Source organism: Mustela nivalis (genome assembly GCF_964662115.1).
Source record: "Mustela nivalis genome assembly, chromosome: 8".
NCBI lineage: Eukaryota > Metazoa > Chordata > Mammalia > Carnivora > Mustelidae > Mustela > Mustela nivalis.
Window position 1 is genome coordinate 82,047,831 of NC_139027.1, and position 22,801 is coordinate 82,070,631.

The window sequence follows — 22,801 nt, forward strand, 5'->3', positions numbered from 1 at the left end:
TAATAAGCTTCTGTTTCTCTCTTGTTAACTTTTTATTACAGGGGTCTCTGCTAAAAACTCAGAAGAAAAATGATTTTCCCTCTCCTACAATCCCATGGAATTCTCTTATTTATTGGGCTCCCAAAGATACAAAGAGACTTTTTGTAGCAGGTGCTTAGCAACTGCCCAGGCTCACTTTATAAATATTTGTTGAATTGGTGAATGGGTGTGCCTTACATGTAATAATGGGATACTATTCGGAAGTTCCCAGGAGGTTGTCTTTTCGCTTTCTGAGTGCACTGCCTATCAGAATTGAGACATCACACAACAGAGTTTAAAGGAAAGGGAGCCTGAGGAGGATGACACAGGATGTAGGTGTGTGACACTTTAACACAGATGTGTGGCATTCACATTTTAGATTTTATTTAAGCCTTTAAGAAAGAAACATAAAGTTCATTATCCCAAGTGTTTAAGATTTTATTTATTTATTTGACAGACAGAGATCACAAGTAGACAGAGAGGCAGTTAGAGAGAGAGGGGGAAGCAGGCTCCCTGCTGAGCAGAGAGCCCGATGCGGGACTCGATCCCAGGACCCTGAGATCACGACCTGAGCCAAAGGCAGCGGCTTAACCCACTGAGCCACCCAGGCGCCCCTAGAGACAGAATCTTATTTTTAAATATACCAGGAGATTCCAACACTCAAAGTACCACTGTTACTAACCTTCGCTTTGCAGAAAGTAGCTCTTCAGACAGCAAAGTATTTCTCCACTGAGACGAAACAAGCGTCTCTGGCTAAAAAGAGAGAGAGTTTCATCTCACGCACATAATCAAACACTCACAGCACTCCATGAGCCCAGTTAGCACAGATCTTTGAGAAGAGGGCTCCAGACTTTTGCTGAGGACTGTCTTTAAAAACAAAACAAAAACGAAGCTACTTTAGACTTGAACACTTCCAAACACGGTACCTTTCAGGTCAAGGGTACTAGGAGCGCTGACTTTTCAGAGGCAAAGATTTTGACTTGAAATGTCGCTACAAAAGGAAGGGTCAGGAGTTGTACAATGCAGATTGCAAAGGAGAAGTTAAAATATGAATCTATTATAAAAATACGTAAAAAATACATAGTGCGAAACGTCAGTTTTAAGTCTTTTCTATTACGAGGGACTCTGTAGTAACTAACAGTGGAGCCCTTCCAGGCTCCCTCTCTGGAGCAAGCCCACGCAGCGGCAAGGATCCCCCAGCTGCTGCGTGTGGGGAGAGGGCGGGCGCCACACTGTGGTGGAGGGGAGCCACTGCAACCTATGGACAATTGCCCCGGCTTGGTCAGCTTCCTCGGGACCTCTGTCTGACAAATAGGAGTGATCCACAGCCTGCTGGAGTTGTCTGCTAGGACATGGGGATCCCAGCTTGCTCCCTCACACGCACTTAACAACCTCACAAAGCTCCCAGGTCTGTGTAGCAATCCACCAAGTTAATCCCAGATCCTCCAGAGCTTTCCAGGGCAGGAGGCAGAGATTGAAGAACAGCCTTGCACTTAGCTATGATCTTGACCTTCCCAGCAGAGCTCCCATTTTTATTTTTTAAGGTGCACTTCCCCCTCCTTTTTTTTTCCGTGCACTTTCTCTTAAGCTTAATTCCCAAGTCCTTTGTGAGTGTTAACGATGCCAGAGGTATTGTGCAGCTTGATGACTGCATGATGAAGGGGTTATTCCATTACATACACTGATATTCCGATATTCCAAGAGACCGCTTCAGATCAGCCAGTAGAGAAAACGATTACCAGTTTCTCGGATAGGGTTCATGAGATCCTTGTAAGCACATCTGTGCTACGATGTGAAGGTCAGTCTCAAATCAGGTAATTATAATGTGTATACTTAGAAATCCTGTCATGTGATTGGATTTTCAAAGTATTTGGGTGGAAAGAGAAAAAGGAGATGTGAGATCCTAAAATATGAACCAGGGATCGTTGGAGGGAAGTATTTCAGGTGGAACTGTTCATGTCTGTCCTGCCACTGATTCACCCACCCGAAAGGCCTGTGGCTCATATCCCTAAGGCAGACGAGCTGTCATCTATACAATACTTACTAAGTGGCATTTATTCTATTCTAGGTGCTGTGCTAGGAACTAAGGGTAAACAAGTGAATCAAATTGATCATCTTTACTTTCACCGAACTTTCAGTCTAACGGAGGTAAAGTGGGATGATTAAATGCTAAGACAGAAAAGTATGGACTGATATCAGAGGATATAAAATAAGAAGGCAGGTGCACAGGTAAGACCCTCAAGTCAGTTACCTTTGAGCAGAGAGGCCCTCGGAGGAATTAACAAGTTGAAGGGCAAAGAGGAGAAAGAACAGAATGTGCAAAGGTCCCGAGGTGAAAGAGAGCCTGGAGATTGGTCAGAGTTCATAAAGCATTGGTAGTGGGGGTGGGGGAGTAAAATAGTGAGAGTGAAAGGCAGAGGTCAAATCAGGTAAGTCACTGTAGGATTTTAATCCTTCCAAATGGCACTGAAAAGTCACTGAAGGATATTAACCTGATAGAGGCATGATCTTGCCTTCACTCATTTAAGGGGAGCAGTATAGGTGGTGTTATCACTTTCAGGGGATGAGCTCCTAGATATAGGGCCCTTTGAAAAATGGCTCAACCAGGTCCTCCTCAACATGGGGGGGGGGTAGCTTAATTCTTATCTGGTTAAGGGGAAAAATGAAAAGACTGTTTTTAAAACTATGTCTTTCATCTTCCATTTATCTAAAAGAACACTTTTCTAAGTGTAAGAAAAAGTTGCTAATCTTTAACTACATTAACATAGATTTATAAAAGTAGAGTAATACTAGAGTCTATAATTTCAACGGTTACTCTGGGCAGTAAGATCCCAGACATGTAGATTTGTCATTCATCTTCTTGTTTATGATACACAATCTTCCTTTTTAAAAAAATTTTTTTAAAGATTTATTTATTTCAGAGAGGGGAAGAAGAGAGAGAGAGAGCAGGAACACAAGTGGACTTATGGGGAGGGGCAAATAGAATCTAAAGTTGGCTCTGCGATGAGCTTGACACAGGGCTCAACTTCCTGACCCTGAGATCACCACCCAAGCTGAAACCAAGAGTCAGGTGGGTACCTGACTGTGCCACCCAGGCACCCCTGATGCACAATCATTCTTGAAAGCATTATGTGTACTCAAACTCCTAGAAATTATTGCCCAAATGTGCCCTTGCCCTACTATTATTCCACCAAACTTGTAGAACTGGACTGACTTGCTTACTGCAAATAAAACTTTATTTTGCTATGGCTTTTTGGGGGACGATCCCTGAATAATCTTCCACCGTTATATTTAAAAGAGCTTGAGAAAATAACCTGCCATTTATGGGAAACTGGTCCCCAACCAGAGGGTGTGCTGAAACCAGTGTTGGCATGGATAGGCTGATTTAAATTCCTTCTAGACTCTGATTTGATTTGTAAATTTGGATACATCTGTTTGCTGGTTTGTTTGTTTTTAAACATCTCTGCATCTACAATTCTTCAATTACAAAATGGGTATAAGAATGTTTATCTCTTTGGGGCTTTGTGATCATTGATGAAAAATACAGATAGAGTGCCTTGCTGCCCATGCACAGCTACACAATTTTACAAAGTTATTATTTGCTGTTCCTTTCAGGGAATACTAAACACAAATTTTTTTTTATTATTTTTTAAAAAAAATTTTATTTCTTTGACACAGCAAGAGAGGGAACACAAGCAGGGGAAGTGGAAGAAGGAGAGACAGGCTTCCCTCTGAGTAAGGAGACCCATGTGGGGCTGGATTCCAGGACACTGGGATCAGGACCTGATCAGAAGGCAAACCTTAAGGGATGCCTGGGTGGCTCAGTTGGTTAAGCAGCTGCCTTTGGCTCAGGTCATGATCACAGGGTCCTGGGATCAAGTCCCACATCAGGCTCTTTGCTCGGCAGAGAGCCTGCTTCTCCCTCTGCCTCTGCCTGCCTCTCTGTCTGCCTGTGCTCCCTCGCTCTCTCTCTCCCTCTGTCTCTGACAAATAAATAAAATCTTAAAAAAAAAAAAAGAAGGCAAACCTTAAGAAACGAGCCACCCAGCCTTCCCCCAAACACATATCTTTAATGAAGATTTCCAGTGAATTTAGATAGGGGGGCAGATTTTTGGTTGGCTCAATGATTCTTTTTAAGATAGGACATCTGTACATTAAGTTTTGTTGCACTTTTGAGACACTAATGCTTTATAAAATATTAAGTGAGGTACTCTGTGTCTTCTCCTAGAATCCTCTCATTTGATTCTGAACTCGTCCCTGCATTAATTTCAAAGTCTGAAGATGACTGTTTTCTTTATACGCATCTATTCAGGTGGAGAGTGTTTTTTTTTTTTTTTTTTTTTTCTTCTTTCTTTCTTGTGTCCTCTGCTGACATCTCATGGATTCCCTATGTTAGAACTTTGAAAAAAGAAATCTGCTTGAAATTTTGAAATGCGAGTGCTTAATAGTAGCAGTCGTGTTTTGACATTCAAAAAATTTTTGAAAAAAGAGAAGGATTTCATTTCCTAAATATCGAAGGGAAAATTGTTTCAATTATTTGAGTGACAACCGGTCTGCCTTTACGTTCGTTTCAGTTTCTGCTGATAAAGATGCTGGGACTACAGGACTGCAACCAGGGAAGTCGAAGACTCCCTTGTAAGAAGGCTGCGCCCCGAATGCGGGGGTGGGGTGTGGGGGGAGCGGTTGGCCCTGGAAGCTCTTTCAGATCCAGAAGGAGATTCGCGTTCCCTTTCCTTTCCTAACCACAAGCCGTCCTGTAATTAGCGGAGCAAGTCAATCTGAACTAGGCAAATCACTGGCTTTTCACGAAATAATTATATTTCTGTTGCTCTCGGACATGTGCACCTCTAAGCCTGAAAAACAGAGAGAGGGTGTTTTTTTGTTTTGTTTTGTTTGTTTTTTCTTTTTCGTGACCGGGGACAGGGGGGGAAAGGGGGAAGCGACGGTGGGACAGGGAGTGAGCCCAGGGCAAGGTGGAGGGAGAAAGGAAAGGGTTCCGTGGGAGCGTGGGAACACGGAGGCCCGCACAGGCCGTCGGCGCGCAGACAGAATGCCCCGTACAGTCCGCGACTTGATAACCCTAAGAAGGGGAACAAAATGAGGCTTTTCTCAACTTTCTGTACCCTCCACACAGCTCCACAGTGTGTCCCGGCTTCCTCAGCTCCAGGGCCGAGAGCTCCCCCACCCCCGCGGGGCCCGGCTTCCCTTCCAGACCCCAAGCCTGCGCCACCTCCCCGCGTGGCCAGCGCACCCGCCTCCCCTCGGAGGTGCCTGCGGGAAGGGGGGGTGGGTAAGGCCGCGACGCGTGGGTCGCGCCGGCCCCTTCGCTGGAGGGACGCCCGACGCTGCCTCCGGGGCGGGGACAGCTCCGGCCACCTAGCGCGATTCCGCCCAGAGCTGGCTGGTTCCGGGGGTGGGGGGTCTGGGCGCGCGGTGCCGGCCAGAGGGGAGCGCGGCCCCGCGTCGCCCGCGGGCTCGGGCAGGTGCGCGGCGCGTCCGTCCCGTGCTCGCGTCCTCCCGCCCCGCGGCCCGGGCGCCGCGCCCGCCCCGCCCCCGCTCCGGCCCCCGCCCCCGGGCCGCCCCGGGCAGGGCCTGCAGCTGCGGCCGGCGAGCGGCGCATCGGCCATGGGTCGGCGGCCGGCGGCGGAGGGCGGCTGAGGGTGGCCGGGGGTGCGCGCCTGGTCCGGCGGTGTGGCCGTTCGCAGCGGGGACCGAGCCGTTGGCTGCAGAGACCCGGCTGCGCGGCCGGAGGCGGGCGGCGGGCAGAGGATCTCTGCTCCGCGCTGTGCGCGGCCGAGCGGGCGGAGCTGCCCGGGGAGCGATGCGCTGAGCGCACGGAGGGCCGAGCGCGGGGTCGCTGGCGGCTCGGGGAGTCGACCCATGGAGCTCAGGAGCACCGGGCGGAGCCTGCGGCCGCCGCCGCCACTACTGCTGCTGCTGCTCCTGCAGGTGGCGGGGCCAGCGGGCACCCTGGCTGAGACCCTGCTGGACGCGTCGAGGGCCATGGGCGCCAGCTCCAGCCCGCCCAGCCCCGCGAACGTGGTGGCTCCCGGAACGACGCCGTTCGAGGAGAGTCGACTGCCAGTGTTCACCCTGGATTACCCCCACGTGCAGATCCCCTTCGAGATCACCTTGTGGATCCTGTTGGCCTCCCTGGCTAAGATAGGTGAGCGAGCTGGACCCTCCAGCTGGGGAGAGGGCGATCGGGTGGGGAAGCTCGGGTGGGCGTCTGAGTCGAAAGGGACCCGGGGAGGAATATTTTCAGGCTTTGATTTTGAAGTGGACATTGGCCTTGAAATAGCCCCAAACTATGAGCCCATCCAAACTCAGGGACTTGTTGCTTACTTTTGCCTCAGACGCCAAGTGGTACAGCTCTCTGTCAAAGCAGAGACCTGTTTACTGAGGGAGGAGGGCAGTGGGCTGAGGTTTAGTCCTGTCATTAGGAGAGAGGCGCAGGCTAGGGCAGAGGTTTTAACAGTCAAAGTCTTGGATGCTCTGAGAAGAAAGAGGCGCCTGGGTCAAGACACAGACCCTGCCATGCACCTGAGTAATGAAGTGCCTTGGAGGGGACCTGGGACAACTGAGAGCCTGCAGCTGTGACAGGAACTCCCTGTCTCCTCCCTCCTTTGGGCTGAGGCTGTCACTCTCCAGGAAGCTTTTTCTTAGGCCACTGAGGCCAATGAAGTGAGATGCATATTTAAAGACCATTAACCCACTTTTGGAGCTTTAACTCTCATTTGGAAAGCAGAAGCTCACAAGGTATTTTCTCATCTTCATTTCCTACCCCACCCCCAATAAACTTTTGTTGCGATCATGGGGCTTTGCATTATTTTGACTTTATATTTTAACTACTTTTTTCATTTTAAATGTATCCACTACTGTTGTAAAGATTCAAAGAAGTTACTAGGTCGAGAGAATGTTTGCATTATTGCCTATGTCTTCAGTATATGTCCTGGGAAAAATCCTGTGCTGTGTGGTGAGGCAGGTCTCTGTAACAGATTGAAGACACCTTGCCTGTCATCCTCCAGCTTATTGATTGGTGGGAGGGGTGCCGCATACGCACCAGTGACCCTAGTACAGGGAAGTGCTAAGTAGTGTGACAAACTCTGAGAAGGTAATATGGCAGTGTAGGGAGGCAGAAATCACTTCCTCATGCAACGGAAGCATTTAAATGGGATTTTCAAGGATGACCAGGATATAGTCAGTTGGAGAGGAAAGGGAATAATGTTCTAGAGAGGAATAAACAGAGGCATAAATAGGGGGGAAAGCACAAAGCAGTCCAAAGAGATGGGTTTGTACCATGGTGGAAATTGGGGTATGTAAGCCTGATGTCAGATTAAATTAATTAGATTCTATTAATGATGACCAAAAAAGGCGCATAATGTTTAAAGACTTTGCAGTCTGCCATTGCCTGGCTTTGACATGGTTGTGCTAGTTGCATGTTTTAATTCCACCTGAGAAATGGAAACAGAGGAAATGGATTTCCCCATCTATCAAGTATGTGCATTTGCATAAATTCATTGCCTGTAACAATAAACTAAGGTGCTGTGTCCTCCCATGGTCCCCTCAACAGCCCTGCTGTGTGGGAAGGACAGTTATTAATACCCCCCCCCCCCCCAACACACACACATACTTGGTAGAGGTGGAAACTGAAGCTCCAGAGAGTTGATGTGATTTGCCCACAAACACACAAAGTGGGGACCCAAATGCAGGCTCCTGGACTCTCTCTCTCCCAGCCTCCGTCACTGACCTGGTGCGTTTGGGCCCTGTTTCCATGACTGCTTTTTGGTTGCCATTTCTATTCAATTACAACTCTTTGTTTTGATCTTCGCTCCTGATTATTTTAATCTAATTAATTACACTAATAACAGCCGCTGGTAGGCTCTTAAGTTCATTATCTCTAATTTTCACAACCATCCTGGGTAGGTATGATTACCCCGTTTCCTATACGGGGAAGCAGAAGTGGGGAGGTTCCCTTGCTGGTGGGTGGGGAGCCAGAATTCCACCCAGGTCTGTCTGATGTCTCATCTTCGTGTCTCTCCTGGAGGCTTGTTTTGTCAGGAGGATTAAATGAGACTGCCTATGTTTAACATTCTTAGAAAATCCTGGGTATAGGGTAAGTGCAGAATAGTGTCATCACTAGGAGGAGTGGAAGAGGAATGGCAGTACCTCATGGGGTGCTCTGGCACTGTGTTTCCTTTTCCACTGTGCTGGGCTACCTCCTGCCTTTCTCTCTTTCTGTTTTAGGCTCAGCTTTTTCCAACTCCTCTTATTCTCTTTCTCATACTTGTTCTTTTTCTATCTTGATCTATTCATCTTGTTGGACCTTACTCTTAATTGTATGGTATCTTCTTAAAAGGCTTGTTTGAGTTTATAGGTGTATTGATCTGCCCATGGGTGCTATTTTTTTTTATTTTTTAACCCAGATGTATTTACATTCCTTGGCACTTGCTGTTCTCCCAATCTTTTAGGTACCCCTCCCCCACCAATTCTCAGCTTCACTGGCTACCATCTCCCTTTTCTCTCCTATATCTGCATGTAACAGAGAAATGGAAATAGTGTTCATGTCTCCAAACCAGAAGGGTTTGAGCAGAGAGACCCGAGTAGAGACTGCGGTGGTGGGTTGAAGGATATAGTTCCCAGAGTGGAAGGTATGGTTTTAGAATCCCAAAAGCTGGTCCTTGTGGTGTTTCCTAGGTTCTTCCTATATATAGTCCAGCCCTGTCCTCCTGTGGCAGCTCTATCTGTCCTTAGAGGCACCTGGAAATCTGCAGATACTCCCCACCTTCTCCCCCAGACCCTAAACTTTATGTTGGCTTTGGGGAAGACTGTCCGTGTACTGAGGGTTGCCTTTCCAGCCCATTCAGCAGTATCTAGTCATTCTTAACTTTTGCACTGGAAAAACTTACTTTGGGGTGATTTATATGATTTAATTTGCTTATATTTGGGGCAGGATAATGAACTGAGCTGTGCCAGGGACTTGAGGTGATGAGATAACAGATGTGTTAACTCATGCAAAATGCCATGGTTTCTATTTGGGGCACTTTTATGTCCTGAACCAAGTGTACCTGAACTTACCTGCCGCAGAGAACATGGAGACACATTGCTAGTGATTAAACTGAACAAAGGTAACAGGTTGCCCCAAACGGAGGCTCCAAATCACATCCGTGGGAGGTTTAAATCGTGCCAGATGGTGAATTCAGCATCGTTTGCTAGATCGCAGCACAATATAATCTTAGAAATATTGCAGTCAGAAGTGAGCAAGTGCAGGGCGCCTGGATAGCTCAGTCATTAGGCATCTGCCTTCTGCTCAGGTCATGGTCCCAGGTTCCTGGGATGGAGCTGCCATGTGGGTTGGGCTCCCTGCTTAGTGGGAAGCCTGCTTCTCCCTCTCCCTCTCCCCTTGGTTGTATTCCCTCTCTCACTGTCTCTCTCTCTCTCTCTCTCTTTCTGTGAGTGTGTCAAATAAAATAAAATAAAATAAAATAAAATAAAATAGTGAGCAAGTGAATTTCTGGCAGAGTGTTGAATGATTCAACTTCTTATTGTTTTTGCTTGATTATCAGGGAAACTTCTGAATTTCTGAATTATTTGGTTTAAAAGAAATGATGATAATGTGATTGCACATGTAAAGTAGGTTAAATAAATAAAAGAACATAGAATTTAGTACAACCTTGAATAGTTTTTAAAATTTTGGCAAGAAACATTCTCTTGTTTTTCACTTAGATCCTTACACATGTGAACCTGTATTGTTCCTTATTTTGAATATTTATATTTTGAGTAACTGTTGATTCTTTTTTACAGCTATAAATGCACACCTTGCTTGGTAAATCCTATACACAGGGATGGAGTTCTGAAGCTTAGAATAATAGGTAGCCAAAGGATTAGAAAGAGAAAAATTTCTTGGAGTGTTCTAAGAGGTTCTTCTCTGATTTCCTTGCCCATGAAGTGTATCAGTGGGGTTTGTCCTAAACTGGGTTAACTTGGGTATGTGTTCTACCTCTCTTCAAAATTAAGGGACAGAGCACTGGGTCCCTGCTGTTTAAAGCAACAGGACTCCCTTCTTTGTCCTCAGTGGTTTCCCAGATGTCCCCTCATTTATCTTGTAGTCCTGAGCTGGCCTGTTTTCCTCTTCCAGGTATCAGCATGAATACTGCCCTTTTCATTTCCTTTATACCTAAACTTGGGGTTAGGATGCAGAATTTTCCACTTCCCTTTACCCTGCTGTCTTGACATTAAATAAGTTGTAGTATTGTAAGGAAAAGGCAAAGCAGTTTGGTCCATGAGGGTTTCTCCTCTGGGCTCCAGTCTGTCCTGATTTGAAGTATGAAACCAGGTAATTTCTTCAGTTAATATCTATCTGTATCACCTGAGATCTCGGTCTCTTAGAAGAATCTACCTTTGCCCATGATCTGTTTCTCTTTGTTGTGTTCGGTTCTCCTCAAGCAGCAGCTGGTTGGTCAGGGGGTGAAGCTTATGATCTTCACCTGTTTGTGAACATTTTTTGAAGCTATGTCTACCTGATGGCATGTGTTTGTCCTTAAGCTAAGAGTTTTGATCCTTTTTGTCTCATAGTTTCCATCTTTTCCCTTTGGGCTAACCAAAGGGTAAAAGATGACTACAACAGCTTTCTGGTATTCTTTACCAGATCATTTCAGGTGACTTCTAGAATTTTATCACTCTAACAGAGGAATATTTTCTTACCTTTTCAAAGAATAATAGGTAAGCTTTCACCAAAAATGTTACTCTCTGTAGCAACTAACACCATGACAATAATTATCATCAATGGGATACTTTTTTTTTTAAACAGAATTCTTTCACATATTATGAAGCCCTAAAATCATATAAAGAACTTTTTGTATAAATGTGTTTGGTCTTTGTAGGGTTATAAAAATTCACCTGTAAAACCAAGTGAATTTCATTTGTATGTGGATAGATTTTTATCAGAGATTCAATTGCTTTTAAAGAACATAGTTCTATTTGGCTTATCTATTTCTTCTTCAGTCAACTTTAGTATTTGTGTTTTTATTTTTCTGGGAAATCATCATTTCATCTGAGTTTTTAAATTTATGGGAAGGAAACTATTTTCTACTTAAAATAATCTACTTTATCTGCACTTATTATTCTGCCTTTTTATTCCTAATACTGTTATTTTTGTTTTTATTTTTTACCTTGACCAAATTCTCAGAAGTTTATCAATTTTATACTTTTTCAAAGAATTGGATTTTGATTGGTTTCTAGTTTATCACTTCCTTCTCTTTATTATTTAGTTACTCGTACTTTATTGGTGTATATTTTGTTATTTTTTTCCCATTCCTGAATTTAGAGCTTAGCTCGTTAGTGATGGATTTTACTTGTTTTCTAATATGTCGACTCCCACCTTACAAGTGTAGTTAATCCCTGAAAGAACACTTATAGTTGAAAACATATTTAATATTACTTTCAATAATTTCAATGATGAATATTTTTATGAACTCTGTTCTAAAATTGGCATACCCTTACACTAAAATGACAGCAGTCTTATTAAAATGGACAGAACTCTTTCAGTAGTTTATTTTAGTTATTATGACTCCTTTATTTATTATTATTATTATTTTAGTTATTATAGCTCCTAAGAAGCCATTTCTCTTCATCAGTTTCTCCTAAAGACGGCTATTTCCTTGTTTTCACTAAATTCAAAGCTATGATAAACAGACATTTAAGACTGGTACAATGCATAGTCATGATAATTCTTAGTTTATGTAAATTCATCTTTATTGAAAATTGCAACAATAAAGAGCATGACAGAGACTAAAGAATTCAGGGGAGAGATGCAGATGAAATTGTAGTTTCCTATGAAACTGCATGAAATCATTATTGTTATCAATTGACAAACCATTATATTCTGAGAGAACTTAACCCACCAATATCAGTGATAAAGCTAGAAAGAAAACTGATGTATCTGATTCATCAGGGGCTCTAAGTCACTGATGTGTATAAAATCCAATTTAGTCTTCATGGAACCAAAGAAATGCCTCATGAGCTGAAATAGGAATATTAAAAGAAACTCTTCTTAAAGATGGTTTCTTGTGATCCAAATGGGTATATCTTTTAAGGATAGCAATATATGTCTTGAAGGCTAGAAATACTATGCTTTGTCCTACTTTAGTTGTCCTACTTTAGTTGTTTTGATATGTTAAGTTTTCACTATTGTTTAGTTCTCATTATTTTTAAATTTCCTTGTGATTTTTAGAAAGGATTTTATTTGTTTGTTTGTATGTTTATTTTTGAGAGAGAGTATATGAGCAGTGGGAGGGGCAGAAGGAGGGGAAGAGGGAGAGGGAAAGAATCTCTCAAGCGGACTCTGAGCTCAGTGTGAAGCCTGATATGGGGCTTAATCTCATGACCTGAGATCAAGACCTGAGCCTAAACCAAGAGTTGGTCCTTTAGCCCACTGAGCCACACAGACAACCTCCACCTTGTGATTTTTATTATTCTAGTTCAATAATTATTTACAGAGGTAGTTTATAGTTAGTAAACATATAGAGATATGTGGTTATTTTTTATTTTATTCATATTTTATTACATTTTGTTTGGATAGGCCTGATACTGATTTTTGATATTGATTGGGATGTTCTCTGTGGTTTAATATGCGCTCCTTGTTTATTTTTATTTAAATTTTAGTTAACATACAGTGTAATATTGGTTTTATGAGCAGAATTTAGTGGTGTATCACCTAATTCTATGGTCATTTTTAAACTGCGTTTTCCACACTTGCTTGAAAAAGATTATATATTCTCTATTTGGTGCAGAATTTTATACAGGCACATGTGCACATACACAGACACACACACATACACACGTACTAGATTAAATTTGTCATCATGCTGTTCAGATCTTTAATAGAATTGCCAAGTTTTTTGGCTTTTTTGTGTATTAGATTATATGGTACATTAAAATCAATCCTAAGATTGTGAAACCAATTACGGTTCATAATTTTGTTCATTTTTGCTTTGTATATTTTGATACTGTTATTAGGTGCATATGAGTTTATTGTTATGTCTTCTGAGTGGATTTGTCCTTTAATTATTAAGTTATGAACTTTCTTATTTTCAGTAATATTCTTGTGGCTCATAGTCTATTTTTCTTTTATTACTACTGCTATTCAAAATAAAACTAGATTTTGCATATGTCTTTTTTTCTCTCTGTGTTTTCCACATCTGTATTTTCCAGATGTATCTCTTTTTATAACATTACTATTAAATCAATTAGGTAATTTCCTTTCTATATATTTTATCAAACCATCTATAACTGGATTTTTTTATCTTTAAATTTTTAAGATGTCTGCAATTTCAAAAGTGCAGTTACATTTATTGTGAGTTATATATGTGGGCTTACTTTGTTCTTTATTTACTGTGCTTTTACTTGGTGTCTTTATAGTTTTCTTGTCAGTTTTTGGTTTAGTAATTTTTTTTCATTTATTTTTTATTATATTATTATACATTCTCTTTCTCCTCCTTTTGTGGTGACTCTTCAATTTTAATCTGATTACCAGATAGCAGGAGTCACGCCAGGTTGCTTTGGCTTCCATCTCAGTTACACGTTCCTACATATTTTGTAGTTGTGTAATATTGTGTGCATAACTTGAACTCTCTGTGTTCAGTTGCTTTATTGGTTAAATGGGTAAATAAAAGTACCGAAGTCATAGGCTGTTGTAAAAATTAAATTAGCGAATATATGTAAAATCTTAAAATAACTTTTTGGAATGTGGTGAATACAGTATTTGCTATTTTATTATTGTTTTATCCACTTTTGAATAATATTTAAACTCTAAAGCTTTTTGACTGCTGTCTGTTGCAGAATTTTAATTATTTTTTCTTATAGTTCAGACCGGGTCTATATTTAACTTCTTCCAAATGAGATTTTAATTTTTTAGACCTGATTTCTATTTAATTTCCTCCAAATTAGTTTTTAATTTTTATAGGCAGTGTTTACATTTGCAAATATGCTTGCCAAATTTTTTTTATTACTTCTTCTGTCTCCCCTTTTCCCCCAGATAGTTTTCTTTTTACTGAAATATGTTCTTTTTTTTTTTTAATATTTTATTTCTTTATTTGACAGACAGAGATCACAAGTAGGCAGAGAGGCAGGCCGAGAGAGGGAGGAAGAGAGAGAGAGAGAGAGAGAGAGGAGGAAGCAGGCTCCCTGCTGAGCAGAGAGCCAGATACGGGGCTTGATCCCTGGACCCCGGGATCATGACCTGAGCCAAAGACAGAGGCTTTAACCCACTGAGCCACCCAGGCGCCCCCTACTGAAATATGTTCTTTGGTGTATACTTTAGGGAGGGCCTTTGATTGAGAAATTCTCTTGATCTTTGACAATGTCTTTAGTTTGATTACTCTCTTGACTGATTATATAACAGAGTATAGGGGTTGGAATATTACCTCTTAAAAATTGAAAGACATTATTTCATTACTTTCTGACCCCTTTTGTTCCTAAGGAGAATTAAGTTATTTTTCTCATTGTGCTTTGGAATTAATCTGACTTTTCTGTTTACTTGTATTTAAGATTCTTCATTTGGTTATTTCTAATATTCTTCTGTTTCCTCAATGTGTCTTGGTATTGATTTGTTTTTGCTTCTTGGAACTTGTGCTTCTATGTTTCCTACTGCTTTTTTATTTTTTTCATCTCTTTTCTTTTCTGTTTCTTAGCAATTTTATCAGATGTTTTTCCTAGTATCCCATTACTCTCAGAGTGTTTCTAATCTGTGCTTAACCTACTCATTGGATTTTTCATTTTAATTATATTTTCATTTATGCTGTTTGGCTCTTTGTGAAGTGGATCTCCTTTCTGTGCATACTTTTCCACTATTTAATTAATTATTATTTTTCCTTCTATTCTTTCGTTTATTTAAACTATATTCATTTTATAGTTTTTTTTTTTCTGTTATTTTTAGCTGTTTCTAATTCTTACATTTGTCACATTTACTGACTTTCCCTTTTGGATATTTATTTCCCTATATAGATTATATTTTTTGTTGTGAGCCTAGCTTCAGCAGGGGATGTTTACTTGGAAGTAGTTTGTTTCCCTTAAGTTATGAATGGTTCTTACAAAAATGGTTTTGAGTTTTCATGCTGGGACCCAGAGTTTTAGTGGATGGCTTTTAGTACTAGTTTGGTTTTCCTATATGATTCACATGAACTTTATACCTGTATGTGGTATAAACCTGGAATTTTGTACTTTGTAGGTAAATTTTCTTTCTGCTCAAGGCCTAAAGAGTTGATGTATTTGCTTCTATTTTTCCTTGGCTTTAGGCATCTTTTAGTATTTATTTATTTGACACAATGTAGCTCTTTGAGACTCTGAAATTTATGCATGAATGCTTCCCTTACTGGTCTTATGTCAAATTTCTTGTGTTCATGTAGGTGTTCAAATACTGGGTCCTAGCACATAGGGCAGGTAACTTGTCTGGAATCCCCCTGGTTCACGGTGGCTTGAAATCCTACCGTCATCTCTTGCTTTGACTTCTCTCTTTATTTCTGGCCTTCCAGACATTTTCTTTTATTTGGAATGTGGCTTGATACTCATCTTACATTTTTGAAGTAAGAGATGACTTTATCTGTGTTTGCATTGTTGGATGGCTCAGTGACATTTTACTTGGCACTTTTTAAGCAAATGCTTGCTATATGATGTTTAAAACCCATGGATATGTTCTGCTTCTAGAATATCATAATGGACTCTCTTTAGTAATGTAAGGTGAATATACTAAGTGCTTTCCTAGTTTTTCTATGTGTAGGATGTGAAGATATGACTATTCTGCTTTTATCTTCTATGTTTTCATAGTTGGGTGGGAGAGAAATAACTGATCAGTTGAAGAAGTGTTGGACCTAAGTTTTGGGAAAGATGTCCCCCAGATTTGAAGCAGGAAGACCCTACTACAATTCGAGTTCTATCATCAACTTTATTGTATGGCCCTACCAAGTCTTCAACTACTTGGTTCTCACGTTTAATTAGTAGAAGTAGGGATCTGTATCTGCCCCATCTGTTTAACATTTCCACAGGGATAATATGAGATACTCTGTAGGGGAGGAAGTAGTTTATGACAAAGATTTTACTTTTATATAGCAAAAGAAACTTAAGCCAAGAGAAGCATGTGTTTATTATATTAAAGTGACGTGCAGACATGGGCGTATTGTCATTCCAAATGAGGCATGCACAATTACAGGTTACTCTCTTGCAATTACGTCTTTTAAATGTAATGAATCATAATTGATGTACTTCCTACAACAATCATGCACATTGTTCATCACTATCCAAGGGCTTTCTGATCTTGATTTGTAAAATTCATCCCTTGTTTGAAGGTGTATGTGTTTCTTTCCCTAGTCAATAATTCCAGGGGAGGGAATGGGAATTCCTTTGAAGGCTATGTGGCTGTGACATAATTGTATTTTAAAGGTGAGTTTCATGTTATTACTTAGCGTTGGCTAGAAAGGCTCAAAGTCAAATTCACAGCTGTATTTAGAAATTTCGACTGAAAGTGAGATGGATGACACATGACACCCTCTCTCTGTGAAAGTGCTCTAAAGAGGCTTCAAAAGTTTTGTTATCCATAGAAAGTCTCTCATGTAGTCACGAGGCAGTGGAACAATTCTTTTGCCATATCCCTGTGACCCTTCCACTGGCGATTCTGCTGCTCCCTCTTACGAAGCTTCTTTTCTAGGGGATCCTGGGGCTGGGGAATCTGATCTCTGTAATGTAGCGGAGCAGAGTCTTTTGTTGTGGCACAGGAGGGTGGAGATGGGTGGGCCTAGTAATCCCTCTATCATGGTTTCATGAATAAAACAGCAATAGCTAAGGAGGTTGAAGCATTATCCCATGCCAGGTATTTGAGCTAAGTGTTTTATACCCATTGTCTTATTTAATCTTCACAACAACTCAGGTTGGTAGGCACCAATATAATCCCCAGTTAAAAAAAAAATAGATGAGGAAATGGGTTGAGAGAATTTAGGTAACTCGTCCAGGGTATCACAGCTCTTAAGGGGTAGAGGTGGCTCTTAATGGCCAGTGTACCCCATTGCTCCACTGTGTTTTGCCCTGGAGAAGGATGTTAATATCTGTCTGTGGTCTCCAGAGCACCTTAAGGTGCCTTATCTTAGACACTCTTAACCTTGATCTTCACTGTCAGATTTTCACCATGAAATCAATGATAATTACATCCTGCTTACTTCATAGGATCATGGTGTGGACCGACTGAAATAATATAGGCAAGCACATTTGACTCCACAGTTAACATTAGACCAAGCTCACCACAACTCGGTGAACTGGTAGGATGGAGGGAAAGGTGGTGGGACTCATGCCTGGTACCAGAGCTGCAAGTCCAGTCTAGGATTTCTGAATCTCGGTCTCGCTTTTGCCACAATGCACAGCTTAGGGAGTATAGAATTCTAGTGGTTTTGAAATGTAGATTTAACCTGTTAAGATTCATGGGTGAAGTGTTCAACCCATAACAGGGGCTACCATGTAAATTTTAATAGGCCAAAGTTCAACTTCCACAGGTTGACAGGGAAGAAGGTATTAAATCTGTTTTGTGTTGCATGCATATGCACACGTGTTGTCTTGCACACACACATGTGCACGTGCATCCGGCAGATATATACATACACATGAATGACAGTCATTGGGACAGAAGCTCCATGAGGAAGGGACTTTTCTCTTACTCACTGTCCAGAATGGTGGGTGGCATGTAGCATGTACTGAGTAAGTAAGTACAGGGAAAACAAATAACTAAATAACATTTAGAAACACGTTTGCTTTCACCTCAGCTTAATCATATGGCAGTTAAGGTTGTCCATGATAGCCATGATCTGTGTCAACCAAGCACCGGTATTAAGAGTATGTCCTTCACTCTCACATACCCTCATTTATATCATCCTTTATCTGGCCACTCTACTTATAATGCCTATACTATCCTTGCACGTACTTTGAGTGATAACCTCAGCTCTGTCATCTAAAATCTGAGCTATCCAGCTCTACCACTTGTTAGGTGTGGAGTTTGGGTGAGTTAGTAAGCCTCTATAACCTCAATTATTTCATCTGTAAAATAAGGTAACAATAGTGGCTTCCTTATTAGGTTGTTGTGAGGGTAGAGTTAATGCAGGTAGAAAATTTGCCACCCTCAGACTTTAGATATGTGGCTAGCCCTTGCTTTCTCCTCCAAAGCATAATGGCATTGCACCAAGAAGGTCTGTTCTGTCCAGTTATTAACCTGTAGCAGGTTGTTTGATCACCTGGATGGTCCTGTCTCCTGTCTTTGGTGTTATGTCTGGGGTTCCCTCTTAATCACGCACATTTCATTTCTCATTATTGCATAAGTTAAAAAACAACAAACATCTATCTGCTTTTCTAAGTTAATTTTCAATGGAAAAGAAAGTCAGTGCACACCCTTTGGTCCCAGGTTCCTGTGTTGGAAACTAAAGGGGGAACAGCCAGGTGTAATAGGCAGGAGGCTGAAGAGAGGACCCTGCACAGAAGGCTCGTTCCAGTGAGACCTTCTCTGTAGGAGCGAGCTCTCCTCTTGACCCTCCCCCTAACCCTCTCTGAGCTACTGGGTATACTCCGTGTCCTCCGGGTCAGTTCACACACAGGCCGGGGTGGAAATGTGCGTTTCAGCGGATCTTTTTCAAGTCCCTTTGTACTTTTTTTACAAACCGTGTCTTTAGGAATCGAGGCAGAAAAGCGCTGCCCGAAGTAATTGTTACTATTTAAAAATGGTCACCTGGCCCTCCCATCAGCAGTATTCTAAGGCAGAATCACACACTGGCCGACTGTCCATTTTCTCAAACAAAAGACCTGAACGGTATGGAGAAACAGGAATGGGGAATTGTGGCCCCTCCTTTCCATCCAATTGAAATGTGTGGTCTTCACGATTGGTAAGCGTACACCATCCATGACAACCGGTCTTCTTAGGAGAATGGCATCATTCCTTGTGCGTGCTCTGCTGACTGGTTTGGAAGGATATGAAAATGTTGCCTCTGGCTCAAGGAGCTCCCATCTTTAAGGGAACTAGGAAATGTACATGTGCCTGCGTGAAATAGCTCCTGCCCCAGTCTCTCTGGGTCCTGCTGTGCAGTCTTCTGCCAGCACCTTGATCATTATCTGACATGTATTTATTTATTCATTAGTCACCTGGGTGTGCTCCCTGTCCCTCCTTCTCAAGTCAAGGCTTTGGGGATGGGGGCCTTGGGTCTTTTGTTTTTGTCTAACATCTGTGGAGCTGAGGAAGCATGCGCTTTAAACTAATGATGTCTACATTCTCAGTACTCTTTTGTATTCTATATATTTCAGCTCTTTCATATTTAAAGTCTCTTTTGATGCTGTCAAGAGCCTTCCTTTGGTTTTGCCTTACTGCTGACAGTCATCATTCATTCACACGCTTACATTCCTAGTTCAGCTGTGAGTGCTAATGGTTTTGCTAAAGCGATTTCGTTGATAAGGTAACTAATTTATGTATTTAATGGCTTTACTCTTTATGCCATGATTTTTATTTTTGTCTTTCTTTTCATTTGGTCTTGATGTCTTAATTCTATTTTTTTTTTTTTAATTTTTGAGAAGATTCTATTTTTATTTGAGAGAGAGAGGGAAAGAGAGGGCATCAGCAGAGGGGCAGGGGGAGAGAGAATCTGAAGCAGACTGTGCGCTGAGCGCAGAGTCCAGTGCACGACTCGATCTCGTGATGCTGAGATCACGACCTGAGCCAAGACCAAAAGTTGAACGCCTAACTGACTGCGCCGCTCAGGCGCCCCTCAATTTTGTGTTTTGAGGACACTGAAACCAGGGAAATTACTGCTATTCCTGAATCTCTGAACAAACATGTAATTGGCAGGACTCCAGTCTTTCATTTTTCCACTAAATATGTTAGTAGCATTGATTATTATTTTAATAAAATGTAATGAATACAACGATGGTAGGACCATAGAATTCTTCAGATATCGACATCTTCAGAATTGGAATCCCTTTGGTCTTTGCAACAATAAGTGAATGGAAAGACACATGGAGGGGCAGAGACCACCGAGTTGGTAGTCAGCTGGAGAGGAGGCACAATGAAGGAAAATAGGATGATTCTGGTAAGTTTAGAAAATAGTATAATTTACCAAATAGGGTAGTTTCTTAATTTAGCTCTAGCCACCCGGGTGCACGCAGACCCCGTCTGTGTAAATAACTGCGGATGGCAGCTAAGTGTTAGCAACCACTTAATTGAAAAATGAAATTAGGTAGCAATTACTGGTGACTGTGGGTTCCTCTACTATCCTTTGATCTCTTTATTTTAAGCAAGTGGTAAATTTGCTTGGAAGGCAGGCTCTCCCAAGAATAAAAAACCAAACAGAACATAAAACTCCAATGCAAGGTGGTTGCGTGGGTGGGGTAGGCTCCCTGGATAAGCGTGTACAACTTAATGATTGGTGGGCAAACAACAAAACCCAAGTTGGCATAAATCATTTACTCACACAGGGGCTGAAAGAATGACAAAGCTGGGGATTTAACATCTGGCCTGGGGCAATAGAAAAAAAAAAAGTTGCTTTTGACTGTTGACCTGCATGGAAACTTTTGACTCTCAGTTACAGTAGACCAGAGTCCTGGATCCTGGTGTCGCCTCCCTGTCGTCTTCCTGATCTGCAGAAACAGTCCACAGAGCGTAATGACTCCCTGGGATTCTGTCATGCCCCCTAAAGCATGTCTACACCCAGGGAAGTCTTTACCCTCAGAACGATCTCTTTCACTCTAACCCTTCCTCCACCAACGGCCTTCATCAAAGGGGGTTGCTAAAATGGGGAAAAAAAAAAAAGGGACAAGTGTGGGCCGAGAGCCGCAGGGGCTGGTGAAGCTTGGTGAAGTTAAAGATTGTTTGGAATCTGAGGCCCGGGGAGTCTGCTTCAGAGCCGCAGCATCTCAACCCACAGTCTTGACAGATTCAGAACGAGTCCTGTGATGACTCTCTGTGTACTTCTCCAGAAACCCGAGTCGAAGACTTTTCTAAAGAAGAATTCTCTGCGTGTCCAAGGGCCGCGCTCATCACTTTAACAGCCTGGATCTTGTTTCCCACCTGGCTACATTAGAAATTCCCCTGGCACCTGCGGGTTACTTGACTTGGCACAGGGAGGCCCCTACTTCACATCCAGATATAAAATATGTGAAAATACTTGGGGCACCCTCCAGGGTTATCATTATTTCCTGGTCCAGGGTTGCGGCCTTGGTGGGCCGTGAGGGCGCCCCCAGACCGCTTCCTTTCTGGGCTGTGTGGGCGCTGCGGCGAGTCTACTCTCCTTGGCAGCAAGGTGCTTGTGAAAATGAAGTTTGTAAAACTCCTAGGACATGATCCGAGCCTGCTGATGGCAAGAACTGACCATCTTTGGAATTCCTCCCCGGCCCATCCCACCTGTAGCTTCAGAAAGGAGACATGACGCTTTGCAAGGAAATAATCCAAGAGGGTCTTCTCCAGCCGGAAGACCAAGAAGATGAAGTACACAAGTGGTTTTGATCCTCTGAAAGCCCGTTAGTGGTATGCTCACTGATAGAAAATAGAAAACCATGAAAAACTCTAAAGAAGAAGCGAGAAACATTATTTATAGGAAAGCACAGTGTTTATTATTTGTTCTTTTCTTCACCGGCTTTCCTCACTCTCCAAGCTCAATTTCTTCCTTAATCTTGGAAAGGAAGAAGGGATCCGCTTTTTACAAGATCATTAGGCAAAGTAATTGTGGTAGGTCTACTTTGCAGAGATGCTAATAAGCTAAGCTCTAGCATGACAGTGTCTTAAAATTGCTGGAAAAATCCATAAGCTCTTTTTTTTTTTTGGTCCCAGAAGTCACCACCAGGTTGTTGGGGCCTGCGATGGTCACGTCACCCGAATCGCTTTTATAGAAATAAGCTGGCGGACGGTAGACTGGCTGTTAAGGCGGAAGCCAGGGAGCTGCCTCTGTGGAGGTTTTCTATTTTATGGCGTGTGTCGTGTGCTTGCCACTGTGGCTCAGCCTCCTTCCCAGCCAGGAGAACTTCTTTAGTCACTGGCCTGCCCCAAATGCACTGGGGCAGTGAAGCTTGGAGAGACTCTGGACCTTTTTGCTCCCCCTCCCAGCTCCTGAGAGTGGAGGCGTCTGGGGCCAGGAGCATCTTTCCTGGCCACCCCTTCCCGCCCTGGGCATAGTGCCCCTCAAACCCCTCTTCCTGTGGAACCAAAACATTATCATTTGAAGGGATAGCTTGCATTCTTTCAGTTTGCGACTTCCATTGAAATCCAGAGAGAGAATAGTCTTCCCTTGTTTCCACAGCAGAGTTCTGAGAGCCCCACCTCCAGTTGCATCTGTCTTTGGCCCCAGTGTGTAGGTCTTATGTGGGACTTGAAATTCTCAGTCAGCGTTGAATACAGAGTCTTCCACGAAGCAGGGCAAGCCAGAAGGACTTATGGTGACTCTTGTGGGCGTGTCTACGTGTGTGACACAGGCCCCCATATGCACGCACACATACACACACTATTTTTTTAAAGATTTATTTATTTATTTGACAGAGATCACAAGTAGGCATAGAATCAGGCAGAGAGAGAGGAGGAAGCAGGCTCCCTGCTGAGAACCCTATGCAGGACCCTGAGATCATGACCTGAGCTGAAGGCAGAGACTAACCCAACTGAGCGTCCCAGGCGCCTCACACACACTTTTTAAGTCAGTTATGAGCCATCACAAAGTTGCTAGTTAAAAACTATGAAATTTCTGTTTGTGGATGTTTGCCTCGTCTACTTCAGCAAAAATAACTT

At 42.5% G+C, this 22,801-nt stretch overlaps 1 protein-coding gene across 4 annotated transcripts in view; it reads left to right on the forward strand.

Moving 5' to 3' along the window:
* The first annotated feature begins 5,588 nt into the window (after positions 1-5,588).
* Positions 5,589-22,801, forward strand: part of SLC9A2 (solute carrier family 9 member A2) — a 98,963-nt gene continuing 81,750 nt past the window's right edge. For 3 of the 4 annotated variants that reach the window (XM_082747161.1, XM_082747162.1, XM_082747163.1), the window contains exon 1: positions 5,590-6,184. In XM_082747161.1, the coding sequence (XP_082603287.1) occupies positions 5,899-6,184 (286 nt within the window). In that variant the 5' untranslated portion in view covers positions 5,590-5,898. Of the gene's footprint in view, positions 6,185-22,801 lie in introns of all 4 variants that reach the window. The other variant, XM_082747160.1, reaches the window with a different exon arrangement.